The sequence below is a fragment of the Idiotropiscis lumnitzeri genome, chromosome 9, assembly GCF_059441095.1.
Source record: "Idiotropiscis lumnitzeri isolate Australia: NSW breed Sydney's pygmy pipehorse chromosome 9, RoL_Ilum_1.0, whole genome shotgun sequence".
NCBI classification, from domain to species: domain Eukaryota; kingdom Metazoa; phylum Chordata; class Actinopteri; order Syngnathiformes; family Syngnathidae; genus Idiotropiscis; species Idiotropiscis lumnitzeri.
Window position 1 is genome coordinate 10,629,770 of NC_142399.1, and position 25,268 is coordinate 10,655,037.

Sequence of the window (25,268 nt, forward strand, 5' to 3'; positions counted from 1 at the left end):
CGTCTGTTCAAGTTTACGTTTATCGCAGTCCTAGAAAGAAAGTAGAAAGTAGCAGTTTTTTGAAGGCTTATAATTAACGTAACATTGACAATAATTCCAAATAACTCATCGTTATATGTTCGCATTAGGACAGTGGACTTTAATTAGATGAAATGACTTGGTTGGGTTAAACAATTTGGTGGTTTGGTTGTAGCGACGTTCCATATATTTTTTTTTTTTTTGCACTGATACCGATAGAACGATTCACTCTTGAGTACTTGCCTACACCGATACCAAGTACCGATACCACAAGTACTTGTGATACATACAATTTCAATTAACACAATACACTTACAGGAATGGTGACCTTTGAACCAATTTTTTTTTTTCTTGCATGAAATATGGGTGGCAAGTATCAGCATCTTTTACGATCACCTGATACCTTGAAATAAGGCCAGTATTGGCCTGATAGCGTTACCACGTAGCGGTGCTAGATTACGAGATACTAAATTTACCATATTGAATTTTTTTCATGCGTCTATTTTCCAGTCATGTTCAACTTGGAGTGACAAATAAAACCTTGAAGCAAAAACACTTCTTCTGAAACGTTGTTAAATTGTGTGGAAGGAGTAAAACTATCCAACCGTCCATACTCTGAACCGCTTATTTATTTAAATAAAAAAATATTTACTTTATGATTTGCATAGCGACGTTTCTGAAACATATCTTTTACTATAAAACAAAACTTGCTTAATAAGCAATTCAAAACTCAATTTTCCATAAGCCATTTGAGAGAATAAAAACGTCACATTATCTTTGCTCTTGATTCGATTTCCATCAATTGTCTTCGTGCATTTTGCTAATAATCCTCACAAACATGCAATTTGGAACACTGCATATTGGATTCCATTCTGCTGTCCTGGCAACAAGAGTCATTGCAAGTAGCTTGCACTGACCTATGATATTGATTATTGATTCATTTTGGTTTAAATGTGCACCAGCTGCCACTGCTGTGCACAGGACGCATTCGCGTTTTTGAACTTTACTTGCACTGTGTTACACTGCTACTTGGCATGCTGAATTTCGAGCGAATGACTCATCGGCTTTATTTTTATTGCAACAGTTTCCTAAAACAGGAAGTGGTTGGGTTTAAAAAGTCACTCCAATTGCTTTCCAAATGAACTGCCATAACAAAAAAGAGAAAGTCTATGGGTTTATAATCCTGCATTCATATTCTGTAGCAGAATTTTGACTCCTCCAAAGAGAGGCTCAAATATTTTGCAAAGGAGTTTATTAGGCAGGGCTGATCTTCAAGGCAGCGTTGGACTCTGGTTACTCTGAGAAAATATTATGAATTTGCAACGTGACGTTTTGATTCCGTGTGAATCAAACAAACAAACCGTAAGAATATCATTCCGTTTGAGCTATGCAGGGCAGTTGAAGCGTGAAAGATTGCAGATGTGACCCTTCTCCCGAGCTAGCACACATTTCTTTCTTGTCCTCTCGTCCCCTTCGCTCTCTCTGGACTTGCCCTTCGGGCCAGGTGGACCTGAATATTCAGCTCACCTGGTTTTCCCTGCGAGCTTTATCACGGGAACACCGACGAGGAGGTTACAGTACATTGTTAGTCAAAATGGGCCACAATTGGCCACCTGGAGTTTTGGTACCAGGTCCTTCTGTGGGGACTTAACTGAATTAACCCTCCTATTATTTCATAGGTCAAAATGACCCACTTCCAAGTTGAAGAACAACAAATAGCCTAAAAGCTTTGTCAAATTAGAATTTTCTATAAAGCATATGAATTGGTTCTCATGAGAGTGTGCTGGTGTTTTTTTGTCTTGGAGGCTAAATGCAATCCTGTGCGTGCTCATTTGTTTTTTATGCATCATAATTGCTCATTTCAATCATAAGTCTGCTTCAAAAGTCAAGCATTCATTATAAAGGGGTATTTTAGGTCAAAACATCCAATTTAAAGAGCACCTCTGGGGCTGTTTAAATGGATGACCAAGCTCAAAGTCAGAAAGCTACAGAAGACCGACCTGCTGAAGCTTGTCGTTCATCCATGACTATATTTCAAGTTATTCACCAGCTATATGCAGTATTTTTTTTAACTTTGCGTTCATTTAGACTTATTAAAGTAAAAACTAAAAGATTGTTTTTTTTTTGTTTTTATTATTCTAATGTAATAGTACTCTATGATCAAGTGAAATATGTCACAATTTCCACCTCAACTAGTTGTTTTTTTTAATCAATTAACCTGTTGAAATGTAACTGACAGACACATTTAAACTAGAGAATAATACCAAAAGAAATACAGGGATAATAGTCTAGCATCTGTGGTAGAATGACTTAACAAGTTAACAATTTTGTCCACAAAATGTTTTGAAATCTAAAATGAAATATATGAAAGCCGTTTTTATAAAATGTGGATGTTTTAACTTGGCTGTTTTAAGAATATCGATTCTTAAATCCAAAATATGTTTGGTAAAGTTTGTCTCTTTTTGTATGTAGCTGTGTTTTTTTTTTCAGCTGTCCGTTTTGGCCAGATCTCCTGAAAAATAGTTTGTTTTCTCCTCAATGGAATAGTTGTTTTAATCCAATAGGAACATCTTGGTTAAATAAAGGTTAAGTACATGTGACGTCATGGCAAAGTGTTCTCTCGAGCGCTGTCCCTTTAAGTGAGGCTTGAAGCACCAACTACAATTCCCACAATACACCGAGCTCAAACAAAAACGCGGAAACAAAAAAAAGAACCAGTTTGCTCTCCAAACAATTCACATCTCGTCGGCGCAAAGTGCTCTCATTTGCTCACTGGCAGTTGTCGGTTTGAAACCACAATCCTCCGTAAGACACACTCAGGACTTGTCATGGCTTTGAAAAGAATAAAGAAGGCAAGTTTGTTCGCACTGCTTCTTTCTATATTCGATGTATCGGGGGAAGAATGGTCGCCAGGAAACGTCGATCGAGCCGGTAGTAAGCGGCTTGTTTGCTAGCTAGTTTACTCGAAACATTCAGGTGGATGAATTCAACTTTTAGTGATTTAAAAGAACGAACAAAGTTGAAGTGAATGTTGTTTATTTTGGAATCGTATCATTTGAGTGATTGTCCCGTTTTCAACACGAGTGAGCTAACTTCCCGGCTAGCGGGAAGTTGGCCTAGCGAAAGGTTTAAGGCGTGTTCGCATGAATTTGCAAAAAACACAACGGAATCCTGGAAGTGATTACGAATACCTCTATAATTGTTTGTGTGTTTTAATTGAATATATTTTATGTATATATAAAGGAATTGTGCGACTTGACGCGGGACCCTCCTGCTTCGTGTTCGGCGGGACCCGTCGGAGATGACAGTGAGTACAAGACTACATGTTTTCCCGTCTTAAAAAATTGCAATTTGGAATCTCCTTGTTGAAAAGACTTTTTAATTATTGGTGTCAAACCCTTCCAAATAAAACGTCCTTGGTTCTCGTTTTGTCAAATAACGGATCATGCACACAAAAGTGACCAAAATTTATTGATGTAATTTATTGTCAGTGTGACAGTCCACAGTTTCCTATAAATAAAGCGTCTGGCTTAGAGCTACCCAAGCAACTTACTAAAAGTAAGTTTTTTTTTTTAAATTTTTAGTTATTTTTGCATTTTGAGTGAAATTCTGAAACCTAAACTAACCTAACTTAAAATGAAACTAAATCTCTAAATGTGAATCAACTTATACTTCTTCTAAACTTTTGAATGCTCTTGTCCAACTACTCAGTGTTTCAGTACTTTTGGCATAATACTGCTCAATGCCCAAATTTGCAATTCATTTTGTAACGTTTCCGGTCTACCTGTATCGCTCTTGCAATCTGCTGGTGTCACTCGTAAGATTGTAATTGAAAGCCGAATTTCTCGTTTTTTTTGTGAGTAGAGTATACAGGGTGTCCCAAACGTCACTATACGACTTCCTTTAGGGCTGTGCAATTAATCGAAATTTGATTACGATTATTACACTCAACGATTACAAGATTGGCATAATCGTAAGGAACGCTTATATACTGTTTTATATTTAAAACATTGTTAAACTAGTGCTCATTTTTCAGTGACTAATACAATAGTGTGTATACTTGAGGTAAGCATTTGAGCGTTCTATTGAAATTGTTTATTTACATGTAACAATAGTTCTATGACAATTTATAAGTGTATATCACGTAGAGTCCAATGCATCATATTTCTTTATATACGTTTGCACTTTTTTTTTAAATTATGAAGAAGATAAAGATAAAATCAATTTGATTTGTTTGAATATTGTTTACATTTCTATACAGTTTTTTTAGTGGCCCCCCCAAAAAAAATAGCCCTAACCTCCTTTTTTCTGTTTAGATTTCATTTGACAGCGGTGGCTGTGCATGTTGTGTGAGTGTACATCATTGCCTTGCCCGTCGCTCGCCAAATGAAAAAAAGCTCAACTGGGCGGGGTTGACTGTAATTGCTTTAAGGCTCGCTGCCCCGAGAGATGCATGTTTGCATCGTGTCTTATGATGTCTTGTGTATGTTATTTGACTTTTTGCACACTAGCAGAAGCTCTCAGCATTCACACAATCTTAGAAGGAACTTGACCCGGAACGTTCTAGTGGCTAAATAACCTTTTGTCTTCCGTAGTGTTCCATTGGCAAGCCAGCATCATGGGACCGGTGAGCTTTTTCTAGATTTGTTTCTTTCTTTCTTTTTTTCGGGTGTTTCCTGCATTTCTTTTTGGCATGCTGCTTCTGGATGTGTAGACAATAGAGCTTTATGTTAACTTGTTGGCAGCACCCCATTTTCCTTTTTTTTAAAGCGCTTATGCCGCCACACTCTGGCAGTGGAATTTATGCAGGCCTGTAACAATGTTGGAGAGAATAGCATTTTTAGGTATTTATTTTTAATTAGCATGTCATCTTTGTCATTTCTTCACTGGTTGTTTTGCTTCCCATCACAGAATGACAGCCCTTACAATGGAGGCGTTTTCTTCCTTTCTGTGCATTTCCCCACAGACTATCCCTTTAAACCACCCAAGGTAGGTTTTCCATCTCACAGGTTCTGACATAAAGCTTCCGACAAGTCTTTATTAAGTTAGGAATTGAGTGCATGTGCAGTGAAACCTCAAATGTCTCACACAATCACTCCCCGATTTGAAAGCTATTTTTTCCGTAGGAAATAATGGAGTCTGGTTTGATCTGCGCTCAGGTCAAACTGTCAGCTTGATAAAGCCTTTATTAAATTCACAGGCACAGTTTGGAGCTGGTTTGACCTCCCGAGTTTTTTTTTTGTGCTGGTTTGACAGATACTTTTCTAAAAGACGTGGTCAGTTTCGCAATTGGAGCATTCTAATTCCGAAGCGCCACAGAATTTTATTCACAATTTGATTGATAATTGATGAAGTGCTCCACTGACTTATTTGTATACAAGCCATTTTACATATATCACCTTTAACGGATTTTTAGGTTCTAATTTGTGCCCCTTATACACCTATATCCCAACCATTATGCCATTTAACCCTTACGTTGTGCGTCTCCTAATTTGTTTCTCGCGCAGGTGGCTTTTACGACAAAAATCTATCATCCAAACATAAACAGCAATGGTAGCATCTGCCTGGACATCCTCAGGTCGCAGTGGTCGCCTGCCCTTACCGTATCAAAAGGTATGTCTTAACACTACATGTTATTCATAAAATATGGATTACAGCTGGCTTGACACTGCAAGTCCAGTTGGTCAATTCTTATTCATTGTTTAAAATTGTGTTTTTCCCCTTACCGTCTATTTCCATGTGCACTTCAAGTGCCGCATATCCCATGTGGCTATATTTACATTGAAGTTGATAATGAACCCACATGCTCAGAACACCAAATTGCACGTAAATGATGCCAAAAGCGTCAACAATGGGCAGCGACAACACAAAAGGAAAGTTGACAAATTCCAACAGGAATTAATTGGGATGAACTGGGAATTGAGGTTTATTTTCCCCCAAGGTATCATTTTAGAGCAGTTTTTTGGGGGGATCAGAATAATGCTGAAATATACTATTTTGAAGGTTCAGAATAAGAGCCAACTTTCCTTTTTACAATTTACAGCGTTGTTCCCGTTGGTTTCCATGGAAAGCTTCCAGTTTAGAAAATTGCATAAACCTCATTTGAACTATGCAGTGTGAATAAATCCAGCCGCGCATTCTGATGCCAAATATAACAACACATATTTTCAACATTTTTGTGTAAACATTCTAGTTTGATAGATACCTGAATGTGAATTTATGATTGTGTCCCATTCCAGTGTTATTATCCATCTGCTCTTTGCTGTGCGATCCCAATCCCGACGACCCTTTAGTCCCTGACATAGCGCACACGTACAAATCGGACAGACAAAAGTAAGTGTGGAAGCCAAGCTGCATATTTCAGTTGAAGTCATTGAAACTTCTTTTTTTTTTTCCCCAAACAAATTGTATTGTGCAATCTGTCATGTCTAGGTACAACGACTTGGCCAAAGAATGGACTAGGAAGTTTGCGATGTGAAGGCAAGGCAAGTTTCAGCATCAACATTCCCCTGGACACCTCAAGTCTAAAGAAAAAAAAAAAACAAAGAAAAGCCAGTACTCCAACCCCCCCCCCCCCCACCACACTTGTTCTAGTTTATGCCGCGAGCACTTTCACTACTCAAACTTGACTTGATGACCCAATTGTTTTGACTGTTCAGTTTATCTGCTTGAATTCAATTGGAATTATTATTTTTATTATATTAACGATCAATGATGATTATACCTCATTTATTTGACTTTTAAGAGATTTATATTGAATAAAACTATGCTCATTGTACCTTGCATTGAACACAATTTGAGTTGCTTTTGAATTCGCTGCCACACACTCGCCGACATCCCTTCCTGCATGCCGGTTATAACTTTGGTGAGCACTAGGGGGCGGCATTTACTTTTTCTGCACATGCCTCGAGGCCATTGCAAACTGTGCACAGAGCAAAATAGCGTTTATTTGTCGAATTATCTTCTATGGTTGTTTTTGTATTGTTTTGCTCTAGCTGTTTAGAATATAAAATTACAATTAAAATCGATCAAATGTGGAGCTGTTTTGGCTTTGCTTCCCTGGTATTCTCGATGAGATCAATTCATTTTGTGGTAAAACGTCACCATATTTGAAGCGTTGGCACATTTTGTGAGCACAAAAAGAGAAATTGGGCTGACAATGACTACACGATGTGAATTCAAACTGGCACCTTTGGCACTATCTTGTGACTTTTTTACCTCCCACTAAAAACATGGCCTGAATTGACATGGACATAAGTATATATATATATATATTGGGCATGGTTAAGAAGTCTCATCTCTGAATATATGTTTAAAATGTATAAATTTAGTGAATGATATAACCTAACATTGCAATCACAGCACCAGGCCGACAACTTTAAAAAAAAATTTTTTTATAAAGTTTCATTAAGGGCAGATGTAAATCTTGAATGAACTCCAGCGATTTTGGGCAACATGGGAAAGTTGGTGTCAGAGTGAATTTCCAATAGATTTTAAATTTGATGGTGTCTTGAATTTGACTGGCTGAAAGGTGTTGGAACACTCTATTTAGAAATAAGTCCGTATCATTAATTCACCTTTATTCATATAAATAAATCACATTTCAGAAGGAGCAAATACTTTGGCAAAATGTTTCTTCTTTCAATACATAAAAAGGAAATGGATTATCAATCAGTATTAGATTTTAAAGGGGGGGGGCACATTTCTGACTTTCAAGTCATTTTGCCCAGACCAGTCATGACAAAATATTCAAAATGGATTCAAACGTGCTTCTAATTCCCATGAAAATTCTCCCATTATAAGCGACAAGGCTCACGATGCTCCAGTTTGTGTGGGTGCGTTTCACTCACTGCAGGCATGTTTTGTTTTGCTTGAACTTTGCAGTATTGCTTCCGCTTCCCCCCCTTGACAGGATGTGGATTGTTTCCTCCGCAGGCCAATAAAGCCGTTGTGTGGTGGCTTTGCACTTTCCAACATGGCCGCAAAGCAGCGCTGCCCGTTTGAAAACATTCGCTGCATTCCACTCGTAGCAGTACAATGGAAAGCTCTCCTCCTCACTAGTTAGACAATTCAGTGTACTAGTAGGACAAAACTCCAGTAGTTGACGTTTGTGTACTATTAGTGAAGGTTAGAGGAAAACTAGTAGCATTTTACTAGTAGCACAACTGGGGAGCATTTGCCAACTAATATGCTCTTTATCCTCACAAGACAAGTCAGTGCACCAAGAAAATAAATAAAGTGCTCTCATGTCTTACTAGTAATGTTTTGGTCACTACTATATGACCTTGCTGTGCACTAGTAAGAGTTGCTAGCAGTGAGGCAAAACTGCTCTAGTTGACGTGCACCAAAGCAGTGGCTATCAACTAGAATGTGGTCATTAGTACTACTAATAGCATGCCGTTATCAACTAGGCCAGTCTTTCTAATAGTTGTCATCAAAGTATGACAGATGTCCTACTAGTGTGCAGATACAGTTGTGGAAGACGGTAGCGGGGAAATGACTTAACTCGTAAGACTGTCGTTCTAATAGAGCCCAGAATTGTCTGAGTAACTTGAGGTCTTACTAGTTATACAGTTGCATGTTATGAGTAAGAACTACATGCACTTGTTAATTGTGTGCTCCTAGTACGTCCCTAAGAATACCAGTGTGCAGAAACATTCAGTAGTGGACAAACTTGTCATTCTACAAATGTGCTTAGTTTTCTTACTAGTTTGAGGTTGGTGTACTATGTTCTATGCAGAACTAATGCAGAAAAAACTATACTTTTGACAACTACTTTTTTCATGTTACAAGTAGTACCAATGTCAACTAGTTGCAGAGTTTTGCCATACTAGTAACATGTAGTTGTCCCACTAGTTTGCAGAATTGGGAAATCGTTCAACTCGTGAGGACAAGTTGGTAGTAGTACCCATAGTAGTAACCATATGCCATATTCAGTATTAATTTAGGGATATGGAATAAATGCTCAGAGAAAGAGTAAAAGGATGCTTGAAGTTGAAGAGGGTGGGGTTTTAGGCAAAAGTCTGGGAGGAGTCTGAGTGCAGGATGACATGTGAAACTTTAGCTTGGACGACTTGCTCGCTGCATTTGAGCGCACAAGCCTGCGGAGTGAGCCGGGCCTGCCTATTTTTAGTCCCCCTCAATTCGGCGCTCAAATGGGGGGAAATGACGCCGCGTAAAGGTTTCGCTGGGCCCAGCTCCCGAGTGACGGAACACGCGGTCCAGCACAAGTCGGCAACTTTTTTTGAGTCCTCCGACGCCGACGAGTAGCCCCGCCATGGCCGCCCAGTGCGACGCCTTGAGCGGATACTTACAGCAGCAGCAGTCGGACCAAGGCTCCAACAGCGAGCGCAGCACAGACTCGCCTTTGCCGGGCTCCGAGGACGACCTGAGCGGACCCCATCCGCTGCCCGATCCGGAGTGGACGGAGGAGCGCTTCCGAGTGGACCGAAAAAAGCTGGAATTCATGTTGCTAGGTATTTATTTCATTAAATAATAATAATTATATATAAATTATGTATATTCTAGTTTTTTTTTCTCGAATGGGCCTTTTGTTGAATTAACAAACGAAAGTTCTCGTAGAAATCGCAGTTAACGTGCACGCGGGATTTGTTTTGATTGGCCAGTGATCATCTGCTAATCACGTGGCTGATTTGCTACAAGGCAATTACAGCAAATAGTTAGCATGGCCTCTATACCACAAAAAAACAAACAAACAAAAATGACCTTGGTCTGTCCTCTTCCTTTCAGAGCGTTTCTCTTGGCTTCCCTGTTTCCGGTGTTATATTTATGTACTTTTTTTTTTTAATCCGGTTTGAGCCACCAGGAGCCGTCATGTCAGAATTAGTCGTGCTCGCCGATACTTAGTTGAACCGATACTGTGTTAGCATTGTGGCCGTTACTTAAAAGCACTTTTATTATTGTTAATTGTGAACTGCTTCAAATGGCATGTGACACTGTTGGCTCCTGTTAAATTGTGTGTTTTTTTTGTTGGATTCTCTAATTACAATGTAATAGTGGTGTTGAGGAGTGGATACAGTTGACTAAGTCTCCGCTGAATGCCAGATAATATGAATCAAGCTACTGGTTAAAACGAGGAATGAACAATTTATAGGCAAGTTTTATGTGTACCTAAAATTGTGGCCGGATTGTTAACAATTTTTTTCTCACATGATTGAGAGATGAGTGTTGAGACTCATGGGGTGAAATTTCTGCCGATTAATGTGATGAGATTGAACAGTTCATGTTTTTTTTAGTAATGTACGCAGGCGACACCGTTTTAGTTTGTGTTTTCTATCGGATGTCTCTCTAAAAAATATCCTCAATGATTATCATGTGATGTAAAAATGTGTGCAAGCGGAGCCAAGGATTCTGTAAATGACACCCAGTCATGAATATCAGCTAAATATTAAAAAATTGGCATATTTTCAGTGTTACTTTGCACCTCAACTATGTCACATTTTCATGAGTGATGAATTTAAATAGATGTTTATCGTTGACTTATTGTAATGCCCTCGCATGTGGGAAAGGTGAGCTGCGGTTTTCAGATGCGTTTTGAATGTCAACAACAGTAAGCCCAGATACTCACATGCAGACTTGTAGATGTCACATGCAGCTACACCAGGACCTGCCTCTTAAAGGAACAGTTTATCATTGTCCGTAGAAATGTGTTTTAAGTGTGTGTGTGTGTGGGGGGGGGGGGTAAAACAAGAATGATTTATTTAATAATTTTATATATATGTATGATATTCCAGTTTTTATACTGTAAACTGGGGTTCACTGTACCCCACTTAAGTTGATGTTTATTTCTCAGCGCACACGTTCTCCATGGTTGGCGTTGCTGCGCTTGCTCAAGTACATTCCTCAAAGCTCCATGTCATCTCAAACTCTTCCAGGAAAACAACTTAGCCTCAGAGCGGCCCAAGATCCAAAGTGTCCCGGACATACCATGCGCCACGTCACACTGTGTGTGTGTGTGTGTGTGTGTGTGTGTGTGTGTCTTGTGTTTTTGCGCAGTGTGTAAACGGAGCGAGTAGATTGGACATTTCTGTGTTGTTGGTGCGCCAGCAGCTTTGGTGTCGCTCTGGCTGGGACGGCGCACAGAATGCGCGTTCCTCCATCCGCTGCTCGCTTCTGCTTTATTTATTATTTTTCGGAACCACGAAACGTCTTTAGCTCTTGACCTCATCCTGCCTCCAGGAGTATCTGCTCATGTTGTCGTGCTTGTTTCTCAGTAGACAGTCCACGGCATCTTCTCCGCTTTGATGATCATGCGGCTGCACTCTCTTGCATATTTAGCACTCGCAGAGATGCATGAAAACGCAATGGACGATGTCGGTCCCTATATCATCCAACGTATCTCATGATATAAAGCAGGGGTGGGCAAACTTTTTGATTGGCGGGCCACAATGGGTTCTAAAATTTGACAAAGGGGCCGGCCCAGGAGCAGATGGATGGAGTGTTAAGAAAGCATTACAACAATATTTATGTCTTAAAAAAATAAAAACATGAGCAAGGGTTATTCATTGAAATTTTTTCAAGTTCGGCGGGCCGGATTCAAACGTTTAACGGGCCGCATGTGGCCCCCGGGCCGTAGTTTGCCCACACCTGATATAAAGTCTTTTTTTTTTGTTTCTTTCCTCAACCTTTCTTCCTAAAACTAAAACATATGAGAAAAAAAAATACGGTATTATGTGCTATGTAGTCCTGCTAGTCCAAACATGATCTTCTGATTCATATTGCATTTTGGAATATGACTAAAGCATTTTTGTCCGTTACGGATGGCCATTTTGCCCTCTGTCGACTGAAAATGACATCACAGTTGCTCAGGGGGCTCAGTTCACGACCAATCATGGCACAGCTTCAGAAAACAGGTGAGTCATGATTGGTCATTACCTAAGCAATTGTGATGTCATTTTCATTTGACAGAAAGTGGCAAAATGGCCGCTCCCCCTGCGTTGGTTAGCGACGAGTGGATTGTGTTGCTTAACTCGTATTCCTATTTAGACGGCGCATAGAACATATTATTGTAAAGAACATTTTGGGGTTGAATTCCCTTTTAAACACCAAAATATTCAAGCATACTATATCCACGAGCTTAATTCTGACCTAAAATGCAACTTGCCATAGATGGGCTTATGGAAATTAGTCTTGATAATACGGTAAGTCAAAACATTTTTTTACACAACTGCTACTTTAACACAGACACAGCAGCGAAAAATAGAAAAATAAAGCATCACCTGGGCTGTTCTAAAGTAACTTTATTTAGTATTGGTTTCCCCAAAATAAATGAAACCTTCTCGCCTGCTTTAGCGTTGGTGTCATAAAGGTGCCGTCTTTTCCATCTGGCTGCGTTTTCATTGGATGAGCTGCTGTTTGACGTGTTCTAAAACACCCCTTGTGATTGTATGGACATCATTTCACCAGAGGTCTGGTGTATTTTTATGTCAGGTTTAATTGTGCGTGACCGTATCTGGCTCGCTCCTTTGCAAATAAATAAAGTATATATATACAGTCATGCGACGCTTGGCCCAAATTTTCTGTTAAAGTATGCTGTGGTCAGTGCGCAAATGATAGCTCCGCATCTGCGATTTCTGCACGAGTTGTCGGCCCAACTGGTTGTTACGTCGTCAACTTGCTTTGGAGCGGTGGCGTGAAGCATTCAAGCCCATCTTTGAGTGATCCCAAGAGGGCACATTCAGGTGTTACAGCAGCACACTACAGATTGTTTTGAAAGTAAACCAAATCAATACAGAAGAAATGTTGATGTGAACTAGAATCTTGCTGTCCAAAATCTGTTTCGGAGTAGCTTAATAAATATTACGAAATGAACGTGAAGCGTAAGAGCGAGACTTTGGCTTTAAAAACACTTGAAAAAAATTGGAATCATCGGCAAGGTGGGCGGGGGCATAGATTTTAACCTGGATTTACACTTGGTGTTGATTTAAAAGATAAAGATGTCCTTTATTAGTCCCACAATGGGGAAATTTGAAGTGTTACAGCAGCAAAGATATTGTTGTTGTTGGCAGCTTCTTCCATTTGCGTGCAGCATAACAGCTAAACGGCGCTTCACCGTGTTTGCTTTGAACTCCGGCATCCACTATTTGACCTGAATCGGCAGACCTCAGAGCCCTTCTCGGTTTCTATTCTGTTTGCATTTCTTTAACGCATTCAGGACTTAAGCTGTTCACTGATTTCTAGACCAGTAGTTGAACTTTGCAGTCAATTCTACAGCTGACTGGGAGCCTTGCGGACTAGAGTCTTTTTCACCTCTCACTGTAAAAACACTGCATGAAGGCAAACGTGACCCGAACGGAAGGGCCCGAAATGAATGAATGTTCACCAATCCTGCCAACAAAGCTGCGTCCCAATTGTGGCACATCCGGCAGAGGATCAAGGACGAAAGTGTATTTTTAGTAGATAGTGCAGCCTTTAATCACATTTTTCCAGCGTCCCATAATACTGCCGTGGCCACTGAAAACCGATTGACATACTTTTTTTTAAATAATATGGAAAACGGAACTGAGTGAAAGTCTGCAGTTATATGAGCCATTATTCAAGAATTTATAGGCACGCCCCTAGCGTTGAGCTAGAGCGAGACGATGAGAAGGTGTCGTTTCAAAATGACGGCGCACGGGCATGTCGTCACGGGTTGTGTGACTTTTGGAAAATCAAAACGAGCATAGCGAGATGATTAGCTGGCGTGACTTCATAGTGACTCGGAAAGCCTGCCGTCGTCTCTTTTTCTGGCCCACTTTCTCCACGAGAAAATGGAAACTCTGAGGCCAGCAATTCCAACTCCGTCTTTGGACCTGGCCGGTCGAATCAGCAAATAGATTTTTTTTTTCTGTGTGTAAGGGAAAACAGTGAAAACAGAATCTCACCCTGGTAGCCATCGACGTTTACTGTTGTCTTCTTGGCAGCACTTGCGAGAACTCCCAAGTTGTAACAGCTTGGAGAGCTTGACGGTGCCATGAAAGCCTGAAAGATGGCTTTTTGTGGACATGAAAACCCTGTGTGGTCACTTTTCAGCCTTTTTTTTTTTTTTCTATCTTTTAATAGACAACAAAACTGTGGTGGGAAAGCATTAACATTTACTCTTGGGCTAGTTATCCGCTTTGTCTATGTTCTTACCTCTTTAAGTAACTTCCAAAATGTATTTCATCATATTATAGCAGAGGTCCGATGTTTACGATGGGGTTCCATTCAAACTGTGGTGACATAGCCGGAATTTGAATTTAAGTTGGAAGTAAAGTTGCTGTAGTAAAATGTATGCGATAATTATCAAATAATCCAGGGCTTGAAATAATAATTTTTTTATTGTGGAGCAATTTTGCGGATTTCATTTGAGGAGCAGCTTTCTAATTCTGAGGGGCAATTTTTATTTATTTATTCTTGCACATTAAACCCGGGGGAACTGAACCAAGGGTTTTATTAAACAATGAAAATATAACAATATTATTGTCAATAATACCAATAAAAAATAATAATATCAATCAATACCCGGCAAATTTACAATTGCTTTTCTGTTTTATAGAATCAATCAATTTTTCCTTAACTTCTTTTTGTGTTTAGTAGGAAACTTTATTTTCTTGATTAGAAACATTTCCGGTGGGCTCATTTCTAACACCAAAAACAATTTCACTTTGAACTTAGTATTCCTGTATGGGTTGTAAGATCTTTCAGCAAAGCTAAATTGATTAAAAATAAATCAATCTTACAAATGTACCGTAATTTAATTTGGGAACACTTATTTTGCGTCCCTCAAAAGTCAAAATGAAAGCTCAGAACTCCTACTGTGAAAACAAACCAATAACATTAGTGATATTACAAATATTATCTACTGTTGCACTTGATTCAAGTGTCAATTGCTTACGTGTCGTTCGTACGTACGTTAGCTTAACGATTAGCATGGCATCTGGCTCTTTCCCCGCTCTCCGTTCTTGAGAAAAATATATACTTGTCAGAAATGTAGCTTATTCGCTGAAACGGAGGCGATGATTGCTGACTCTGGAGCGACTGCACAACGTGTATAGCACAAGTAGCCAATTGAAGCACGTTGCTAAGCGAGCTGGTGTGGCGTATGTCGCACTGAACTTACCTCTAGCTCCGACTAAGGACCAACAAGTAACAGTTAGTAACATTATTTCTATTTTGATTTTTGTTATAGGATTGAGGAACAACGGAGTCCTGTACAAAAGTTAATACCTTTTATTCTGTTTGGCTTGTTAAGACGACGGTTCGACCTTCCGTCCTGCAGCGAGCAGTTGCGCAGTTATACTGAAACAAATAATAAAATTGCTGTACCAATCGCGAGTTGTTCTTAGTTTTGTAAACGTAAAATGTAATTTCAGAATGTGATTGTTTAAAAAAAAAAAAGAAAGAAAATGCTTATAAAAAATGTTTTCCTTATTTTGTTTACTATAATAACCTTTGTTGCAATGGAAAATAAGGTCTACACAAACGCACATGGCAGAGAAACACAACAGGTATCAGCATCTTTTATTTATTGGTGTCGTGCCATGCCAAAAAAATGTCCCTCTTTTGAGGCTTTATCCTGTTCTTCCTCCCGGGTGCTGAGTAAGACTGTTGGACAGGAAGTGTGTGTCTTGCGGGCAAACGCAGTCCTTGCCGTTCTATTGCTTCCTCCTGAGGATTCAAACACGGCTCTGTTGTCCTCACTTTTAAAATGATGGTAAATCAAATTTTTATATTTTTTTTGCTTAATTTTAGTTCGATTATTTATTTATCTTTTATTTTGTTAGTCTTAGTTGATATGATGACCTGTGCTGCTTTAATAAAGAATCAGTCAGTCTTTTGTCTTTTTTTTTCCCCCCTCCATCATCTCGCTTAGCTGCTTGCGGCAGCGCCTCCTTGTAACATTACTCCACATGCCATTACCAAAAGGTGCCTCCGTCGAAACAAATCTGCTCCAAGGACAAGTCGTTTTACATTCCCTTTGACGACTTCACAATAAAAGCAAACACAGCTGTCAATGGTAAAAGGCCTTTTAATGTGAAAGCAGCAGAAGCAGGAAATTAAGTTCTCTGCATTTCAGTAACTTAATCTGTTAATTTTTTTTTCAATTTCCTTATGCAGACTGCAGATGTTGCTGCCAACCTCCCGACGGGGTTGATTTAATGCATAGTAAGTTCAAGTTTAGGGCCTTCAAATGACCACTCATGTCCGTTCACGTTTGCCCGTTGAAAACTTTATTCTCAAACGCTCTATTTTTTTTCCAAGTTCAAAATGACATTGTAAATATATGGAATTAATGCCTGTTGCATTGTCATTTTGCTCCATCCATAGCTTTTGCTGCCTCATATCACAGCACACATTCAAAACGTGAATAAGCATCTCCCTGATCTTTTTATCTTTTTTTTTTTTTTTTTTAATCTAGCTATTTTGTTGTCTATTCACACAACTTGCGATGTAGTTGGCTCAACTGGGACTTTAGGTATCGTATCATGGGCCATATCATATGGAAATATCTTTGAATCTAACCTGAAAGAACAATCAGAAATTTGTTGAGATTTTACTTTGACTTTAGCATTAACACTGGGATGCCATAAAAACAAAGGATGTCTTGTATTTGAATGTCCAACGCGTGTATTTTATTTTTTTTGTGTGTTCAGTTTTGCAATAAACTCCCAACTGGGGCTGTCGTTGAAAGCACATTCAAGGTTGGCAGAATCGCATTGTATTGCATAAACGTTGTACGCTTGCTGTGGCCTGTGCATGGATATACGTTAAATCAATGTCCGTAATATGCAACGTATCCCTCCATCAATTTTCTGTAGGACTTGTCCACATTAGCGTTGCAGCTGAGCTGGAGCCTATCACGGCTGATTTTGTGCCACAGGCAGGATCCGTCGCTCGTCAGTAACCGCGGTGTAACTCAAGTGGATTTCACAGCAGGGTTCTCCGCCGTTGTCACCACCTCTTCCTTCCTTTCTCGCACCTCCTTGTCCCCCGCCCCCGTCGCCACAACAACATGCTGGTACAATTAAACGATTCTATTGAAAGTTTGCCTGTGTGCCGCATTCCTCCATCACAGCCACGATGGAGCTCTCGGCAGATGTAATATAATTGAGCTTCAGTCGGTGGAAAAACCTGTAATTCATTACTTAAAAAAGAAAAAAAAGGGGGGGGGTCAGGCTGGGGAGTCTTATTTCAGCTCTCTGACCTATTTCTGTGCTGCCGAAGCTGTAAATGAATATCTGTTATTCCATGGCCCTCCAACATCTTTTTCTTCTACCCTTGTCAGAGTGCAGATTTACATTCTGTCTGGTTTGCGGTTGCTATTTTTGAAATGTTTCTTTGAGGGTTGGTCCGGGGGGGGGCAGAGGTGGGCGGCGGGCACCCCTGACTTCCATACACATAAATGCCACTCTGCACACTAACCACTCCCCATTCACGAGCTTTCGGTGTTTGCCTTTTGGAGCCGCTCTGGTTTTGCTTTCTTGTTGTCGCTCTGATCACTCAGCACCGACTGCGAGCTGCATTTCATCCCCTTGCCTGATTAGAGAGATTTATTTCAAATTCTTTTGCATCTATTTCTGTCCATCTCCACTTCAGTGCAGAAAAATGCAATCTGATTTGCTTGACCTTGATTGTATTTTCGGTTTAGTTCTGCAAGGGCAGTGTCTGATTGGAAATACTTGACAGTATCAGTAGAAACAGTTGAGTGAGCCAAGTAGACTTGAGAAGAATACAGCGGCGGTGGTTCTAATATGATTAACGGCGATTTCCCAACAATGTCATGTTTACACAGCAGCCGTGTCCAAGCGAGGCGCCCTCCCTTCGCTCGGCATGGGACCTGATACTGGGCTGGAGATACCAGGCACCAGGAATGTGCTGCCTTGTGTAATCGCTTGGCATCATTAATGAGCGATGATGCGGGAGGAGGCGAGAAAAGAAATCAGGCTTGATATCTGGACTTGTCGCTTCTCCAACTAACTTAGCTTAGCATTGCTTGCCCCATCGGCATATCGCTAAGCAGCAATTGAGTGTGAGTGTAAAGTGACGTGATTATTTGGGTGAACAAAAATATAAAAAAGGGTGCAATTACCCAAGTAATTAGTCGATTAATCGCCAGGATACTCGATTCTAAAAAGGTTTGATAGTGACAGCCCTAGAAACCAAAGAAACGTCCCGTATTCATGAACGCATGTGCATTACTAACATGACTTAATCATGGTGGAGTATTGCCAAAAATGAAATGTTACCGATTTAATGTATATTTTGTGGCATTTACAATTAATTAAAACATCGATTGCTGCTCAACTTTTTTGATGACCCGATGGGAACTATAACATTGACGCCGGTGGTTGCAGATTTCAGCACTTCAAACAACAACACAATTCCAATTCCGCATTTTTAAATTTTGTTACTAACCAGAGACCGGATAATACCCCAAGAAATTGTAATGGTCTTCTTTGTTAGAGCGTCTGTGCGTGCCTTTTGAGCTTCTGAAATTGCCTCTTTAAGTGTCTGTCCACACAACAGCCAATAATTTCCCCCTTTTTTTCATGAAGAGTTAATAGTTATAGTTGATGATAAATATAAAATAAACAACAGGTGATTATGATGATTACATTGGCATCAATAACAGACTCTAGCACGATGCAAGATACATACTTGAGAAGTTCTCTGCAGTTTCTAACTTTTTGAATGGTGTAAGGTGGTTGAAATGAATGGACGCTTATTTACATCACAACTGTGACGAATGTTCTGGAGTATTTTTGGCTCCGTTTGGCCTTCTCTCAACCTGAATTTCACCCTTCCATCAAAAGCTGAACTCGTAACCGAGTGTAAGAATCCACCGGGAAAAAAAAAACATCCAAGGCTTCTGGATGAAGTTAGAAGGTATTGTTTGCTTGATTGTTGCGCGTGGATCGTAGCCACAATGGTGGAAATCAACACTGTTTACATTCCGCCCGTGTCATAACAGTGGAATCTCCCGGATTTAGTCTCTGTCCGTGAAATAATGGGGAACAGACTCGGGTGTCATCTGTCAGTGTTTAGTCCTTCATGCCTTTCCTCTGCTGCTCATCACGTCCGTACGTTCTGTGACAGATGGACTCGTGATGGATACAATTCAGTAATTGTTGTCGTTGCCGCAAAATGACAAGACGACTTAAGACTTATACTCGATTTCTCAAACATCTTCAAACTGTCGGTGAAGAACACTTGTAAACTTTCGGCACATTCCTGAGCTGATGTCAAAGAATGCATCTTGCTGCTTTACTTTTTATGGTTTATGACAGTTGAAGGGTGTTGTTCTGAGAAACTACTGCCCACTTTGTTGACTTAATAGCTTCATGAAGAAAACCATGAGAGATCACGGTCTTTACGATGGTGCCATTGAAAAATAAAAAAAATAAGTTTTTTTTTCCAACAGTACAATGTCCAGACTCTTCCACAATGGTGCAAATCAGCCCTAAAGACATGCCGTTCGTCAACAATTTTTCATCGTTTTACACCTCCCAAGCGCCACCCGTTGTCATTGGGCAGAGACAAATGTCGTCCACGTCCCCGTGTAACTCGAGCTCCAAACGAAAACGCTCTATTTTAAAGTCATAACAGAAGTAACGATCTCTCCAAGAAAATGCCGAAATTATACTGAAACAAAGGACGTGCTCTGCAGAAGTCAGTCTGTGTGTCTCCCCAAAGACATGTAATTTTGGTTGGCGGGCTGAAGACTTGCACTCTTTTCTGTCTAAGTGGAGGAGCGGTAGCAATGTTGCTTTGCAAATGCGGTGACATAAACTCATGATTGCGTTCTCAAACAATGGCATGGAACCAGTCAGGTGTAGATCAGGGGTGCCCAAGTTTATTTTTTTGTTGTTGTTGTTTTCATCCAACAAATGATCAGGATCATTGTCAGCATTCAGCAAAGCTTGTAGATGAGCAGGATACGGTCTCTTGAGCAAAGGACTTGAGCACCCCTGGTGTAGAATAATCAGAACAGAAATTGGTCTTCGGTTATTTTCATCTGGATTCCACTGTTCCTGTCATTTTTTTCTTCAGGATTGAATATGTATATCGCGCGAGATCTGAAATTGTTGTAGAACTCCATTGGCGAATGCTTTGGACCTATATTTAGATTCAGAAATTTGAATATATTGACGGAATTTTGTTTTTCAGACTTATAGAAGTCAATGCTTCTGTCACTTCTGTCTTGCACTGATTTGCGAGCAAACAGCCAATGACAGTGCTCATTTTCCTGACAGCCTGACCCGATTCTACAGGTTGAATCAGCCGAACACCCCCCCCCAGACGCCTCAACAATGTCTCCGACTTTACGACGTGCCGCACTACACCAAACAGACGGCGTGTATCAACTTTACGATGTTGGATTGGTGTGTTGAAGCCTTTCGATGGATTTGGCTGAAGGCCCGGCCGCATTATCGCCTACGTCTTAACAGGATATGATTTCTTGGTAGTCCTGCGCAGGAGATTGTGGCCTATTCAAGAGTGCTGTGGTGTAGGTCTGAAGAAGATGTTGTTACACGTTACAGGATATGGTTACAGGCCTATACAGGAAATTGTCGTTTGCCTTTATAAGAGAATATCGTGGGTTGAAAAAAGAGATTGATGTCAGACTATCAATCATGGTGTTATGGGCCTGAACACGAGATACCTGCAGTCCTTCTTGTCGATTTATGCCGGAGATCATTGTCAGACTATTAATGAAGTTGTTGCAGGCCTATAAAAGGCAGACGTGTCAAGCAAAGGCATCATTGTTGTTACAAATTCTTGCGGTGAACTAAAAGGCCACTCAAAGAAGAAAAACTCCCAAGTTATTTTTCTCTCTGTTAATCAAATTACAAGCCACTTTGCATTTTTTCAGCGTGACGCCACATAAATTGCGATATTCCCTTTTTGAAGTGAAAGCATGTCAGCCGATGCAGGTTTGGTGTAAGTGTCGTAAACGCTGCCGCGATGGGGTCTGCCCCAGCGGGTGTCCTAATCTTCTCGTCTCAGGTCTGGCTTCTCCCACGGCTGGTTTACATGCCATGGATCTGTCGACAGAATGTTTCCCTTTTCAGCCCGGTTGAGGTTTTTGCTCGTGTTTTCTCCAAAGTTGCCGGCAGTCTGCAGCCCCGATGTCTCTAATCTGTCTGTCTATGACATTTGTTGAGATGTACTTTATGTCCAGTCATTAGTCAATCTTGGTGTGAGACAGATTCTGTTAAACCACCTTGGTTTCTTAACCCTAAACTTTTTTTTAAAATTATTTTAGAGAATGAAAGAGTTATACAAGCTTCTGAAATCGCCTGTTTAAGTGTCTGTCCACACAACAGCCAGCAGTGTTCCCTTTTGTACTTTTTCTGTAATGATCCAGACACCATCTGTTACGAGTGCTATGTTGGGCTGAGAATTAGCTTGGCTTGACTCAGCTCTGAAATGTAGCTGAAGCAAAATGGTCTCGGCGTGATCATAAAGTGCTCGGGTTGTTGTGTGAAAGTGTAACGTAGGTGTGCAACGGCAAATGCCACAACGTCTGCGTTTTCTTTTTTGTTTTTTTCAGTTGGCCTCTCACATTCTGCATAGGCATTGAAAATATCAGTGTTAATAACTTAATGTCTGGGGATTTTTATTTATTTATTATTTTTGGTTCATCTACCCACATTGACATCCGCGGATGCTCCTGACCCAGATTCCGACAGACGGCAACCGATCCATCTCAGGCAACGTTGGTTAAAAGGCGTCATTAAAACTTCCTGTTCAAATGATAGCGAAACATGAGAATTCTCCTCGGAGGACAGATATGTATTTTGCATCAGCAGAGCTGCCACGGTCTGGAAGACTTGCAGATGTGTTGGAGCGACGACAAGCCTCGTTCGCGTTGGTGTTTTGGGCCCCTCCGTCTTCAACTAGCGCTCGTCGTTTTTCCAAGTCGAGTAGACGTATCAGAGCGGTACTTCATCAGAATCAGAGTGCATGTGTCATATTTAACGACTGATTAATTGCACGGGTTGCTTCTTGTTGCATCAGCTGAAGCTCGAATTGAAATCACACGTAGCCGGAATTTGATGCTTGTTTTAAAGATGCACTCCTGTAAGTTTTGAAGCGCAATTTGCTGTGTTCAATTAGTTAGACTGGTCCAAGTGTTTCATCTCAATCATTGTTCTCATGGCAACAGCGAATATGTCACAGTGTTGATGGATTCTTCTCTTTGCTAGCTTGCAAGTTGACTTTGTGCTAGCTAAAGTGTTACACAAAGGACGTGTTTTTTTTTGTCTTACCAGTGGACAATTCATGTAAATATGTGAATTCATTTTCATGGTTTAACTTTGTTGGTGCAGCTAAAACGTTTTAAGAAAAATCTTCTCTGTTGTTGATCTTGTCTTTTGAATACATTTATTGAGTTTATTTACCATGGCAAGAATCATTCAATACTTAGATTAGGCACCTTGATGACATAATATGGAAAAGTCAAGTCCAAGTAAAATGCTAAAGTCAGCCTTGAGATTTCTTTAAATACATTGAACTCAGTTTTTGTATGAACGAAGCCGAAATTTAATGGTGGCTATCAGTTGTTTTAAATATGTGTTCCTTCAAGCTTTGAAGGACAATGCGTTCTTTTCAATCAGTCACATGGCAGTAGCAATCGTGAAGTTCTTGATGAATTCTCTAAGCTAGCTAGCTAGCTAACTCTTTGCCCGCTTAGACACGGACGTGAAGCTAAACATTTTTGTCCATTTCATGTAAATGGCAAATTAAAAACCATTACTGTTCAGTTTATTTTTATTCAATGTTGAATCATGCTAAAGTAATTTTTTCCAGCTAGCACGGTAGAAAACGGCTGTAGCTAGGTAACTAAAACAAAGATACAATGGCAGATGTTGTCATTTCCGATACATTTCCTGAACGTATTTGGCAAGGCGTCTGTATATATTAAACCCAATCATCCCATACAAGGCTTTGATGAGACGGCTTAATAACGTGTAATGCCTGAAGCCTCACAATATACTGGCCTTAAGTTATATTTCGTCAGTTTTAGTTTTACAAAAAAAAAAAAAAAAAAAGCTTGCGTGGTTCACATTTATTAACAACCAGCTGCAGTTCAACTTACAGAACCGGCCGAGGGAGTTCCTCCGTATTCTATTTCATGCTCGGAAATAAGCCTTTCAAGCGCCCAGCTCTTGTAAATTTTGATTTTTGTTTGCATTGGGGCCTTTTTATGTGGTTCATATTCTTTGCTAAACTGCTTTTTCCAAGATATTCCCAGAATTGTGCCTCGGAATGTGACAAAGAGTGAAATTGAACGACAATTAACCCAAACGTTATATTAATGACACTATTCCTGGCTTCTGTATTCTGCAATAACAATGATTGCCCTTCATCCCTCAATTAGTCACACGGGATTGTTTTCCAATCTTTTGGATTACAAAGCATGACTTTAATACCATTCCTGGAAATGAGCGGTAACATAAGCAAGAAAGTGAGATCAACTAAAATGCTGCCATATGAAGAGACGATCTTAAAGCGAGAGGAGCGGAGAGGTCACTCTGGCCATGACTTACATGATCTTTGTTATTCTTCTCTGTTTCACTGTAGCTGCCTCAGAGGGGAGAGTCAACGGCGGGGAGGATTTCTTTCAGAAGGTGAGTGCTGTCCACACTTGGTTGTTTGCTTGATTATCTTCGTTTTGTTGTTGCCTACCGAGTGTCTTTTCTGGCAAGTTGACGTACAAATATCAGGTGCTCTGTCCAGTTGTTCCTGATTACAAATCCAAACAAAACATAAAGCCGTGGAACTGACACTGACGTTGAACCGCTGTGGGCCGCCGCGCTCTGATCCCGGTAACGCAGCTGACACAACAGCGGGCCTTTTTCAGACTTATGTAACAGAACACAGAGTACACGTTTTGTGTTGTCAACATTGAAAACACGTGCGGCCATTTCAACGGCGAGGCTTGATGATAGCCACCTCTGCCTCATTGACTTTGGCTGTGATTTAGTTAATGTTCCGAAACTTTTGATTATGTGAATATTTTAAGTCAGCAAGTCGTTTATCTTTGTACGACTCAGAGTATCTTGTTTTATCAGTGAACAATGTGCTTTGATTTTAGCACTGTGGTTGTCAAAGTTTCTACACTAGGGGCTACCTCAAAAAATACTTGGCTCTCTAAAAACCCTCACCATTCACACCTACGGACAATTTGGAGTCTTCAGTATAGTTTTCAGAAACTGCGCTGCCTCTGTTACTTTCAATACTTTCAATGGTTGAAAAACTGTTCGGAAACCTTTAAGTGGTTCTTGGTCATTTAAAACCAGTAATGATTGCTACTGGTTGGAAATTGCCACCAGTGTTACTGGCATTTAGCTCAAGTGTCTCGGATTGGATTCCATTCACAATTCACAAGGCTGGGATCGCAGTTGAAGGTTTAAAGAAGATTGGTTGAAAACGAGGCTTGGTAGCGAAAGGGAAAGGATTTGTGCGCAATAAAATTTTAACCGCAAGTTTTCCGGTCCACTGAAATGCGTTGGTATCCATTGCACCATCTCAGCACGAGCTCGGAGATTTGTTTGAATTTTCAGTATTGATGCGGCTTTAAAGTCATTACAAGACTTGCGGAGTTGAACTAGCCGTGAGACGTCAGCAAATTTCACTGGACCTCGTAAGGATTAACTGTGGCCTTGTGTTTGGCTTTTTTTTGTGGGAGGATTTTTGTTACTGGAATAATGTACTACTTGAATCGAGACCTTGACTTGACTTAGTGAAATTATCCGTGAAAAAGTGATAAACATTGGTGGAGAATTACCTGCGCTATAACGAGCACTGGTTTGGACATGGCAAGCTCAGGCCAAAGATTTCATTTCCAGGGAGGACAAATGGACAACTTAATCAATCGTGTCTTGTTTCTACAATTTTGCTCAAAATGAAATGATGGCATTCTCAAAAGCTCCATGAGCTCCAGTGAATTAACTTTTTCACAATAGTTTTCTGTGTCTCTTTTAAGTTTGGGATGAAACAGTTCCTCATGCACATTTGGAATGACAATAATGCAAAACAGTCCTCTGAATGGAATTTTGACTCGTACGCTACACTGGTAGGCGTCTCTCCACCTCTCCTACTTCCAAGTTGAAATATTGTAAGCGTGCCGCAAAGCCATTAGGCGAGAGTCTGCCTGGAGGTGTGTCAACTTTGCCCCTCAAGGTCTCAAGACCTCAGCATGGTAGTCAGGGCTCAAGGTGAAACCGTCAGTTTGAAATTAACGCCAGTCTGTTTGAGTTGGA

General features: G+C 40.3%; 2 protein-coding genes across 4 annotated transcripts in view; both read left to right on the top strand.

Annotated features, from left to right (window-relative positions):
• Positions 1-7,055, top strand: part of LOC148330196 (ubiquitin-conjugating enzyme E2 D4-like) — an 11,922-nt gene extending 4,867 nt beyond the window's left edge. The window contains exons 1-7 of one of the 2 annotated variants that reach the window (XM_088305388.1): positions 2,669-2,870; positions 3,262-3,325; positions 4,614-4,645; positions 4,930-5,007; positions 5,526-5,631; positions 6,258-6,351; positions 6,451-7,055. In XM_088305388.1, the coding sequence (XP_088161514.1) occupies positions 2,847-2,870; positions 3,262-3,325; positions 4,614-4,645; positions 4,930-5,007; positions 5,526-5,631; positions 6,258-6,351; positions 6,451-6,496 (444 nt within the window). In that variant the 5' untranslated portion in view covers positions 2,669-2,846 and the 3' untranslated portion in view covers positions 6,497-7,055. Of the gene's footprint in view, positions 1-2,668; positions 2,871-3,261; positions 3,326-4,613; positions 4,646-4,929; positions 5,008-5,525; positions 5,632-6,257; positions 6,352-6,450 lie in introns of those variants that run through there. The other variant, XM_088305387.1, reaches the window with a different exon arrangement.
• Positions 7,056-9,077: 2,022 nt separating this feature from the next.
• The window catches only part of bicc1 (BicC family RNA binding protein 1), a 54,210-nt gene continuing 38,019 nt past the window's right edge, over positions 9,078-25,268 (top strand). For both annotated transcript variants that reach the window (XM_088305084.1, XM_088305086.1), the window contains exons 1-2: positions 9,078-9,494; positions 23,587-23,633. In XM_088305084.1, coding sequence (XP_088161210.1) covers positions 9,296-9,494; positions 23,587-23,633 — 246 coding nt within the window. In that variant the 5' untranslated portion in view covers positions 9,078-9,295. The remainder of the gene's footprint in view (positions 9,495-23,586; positions 23,634-25,268) is intronic.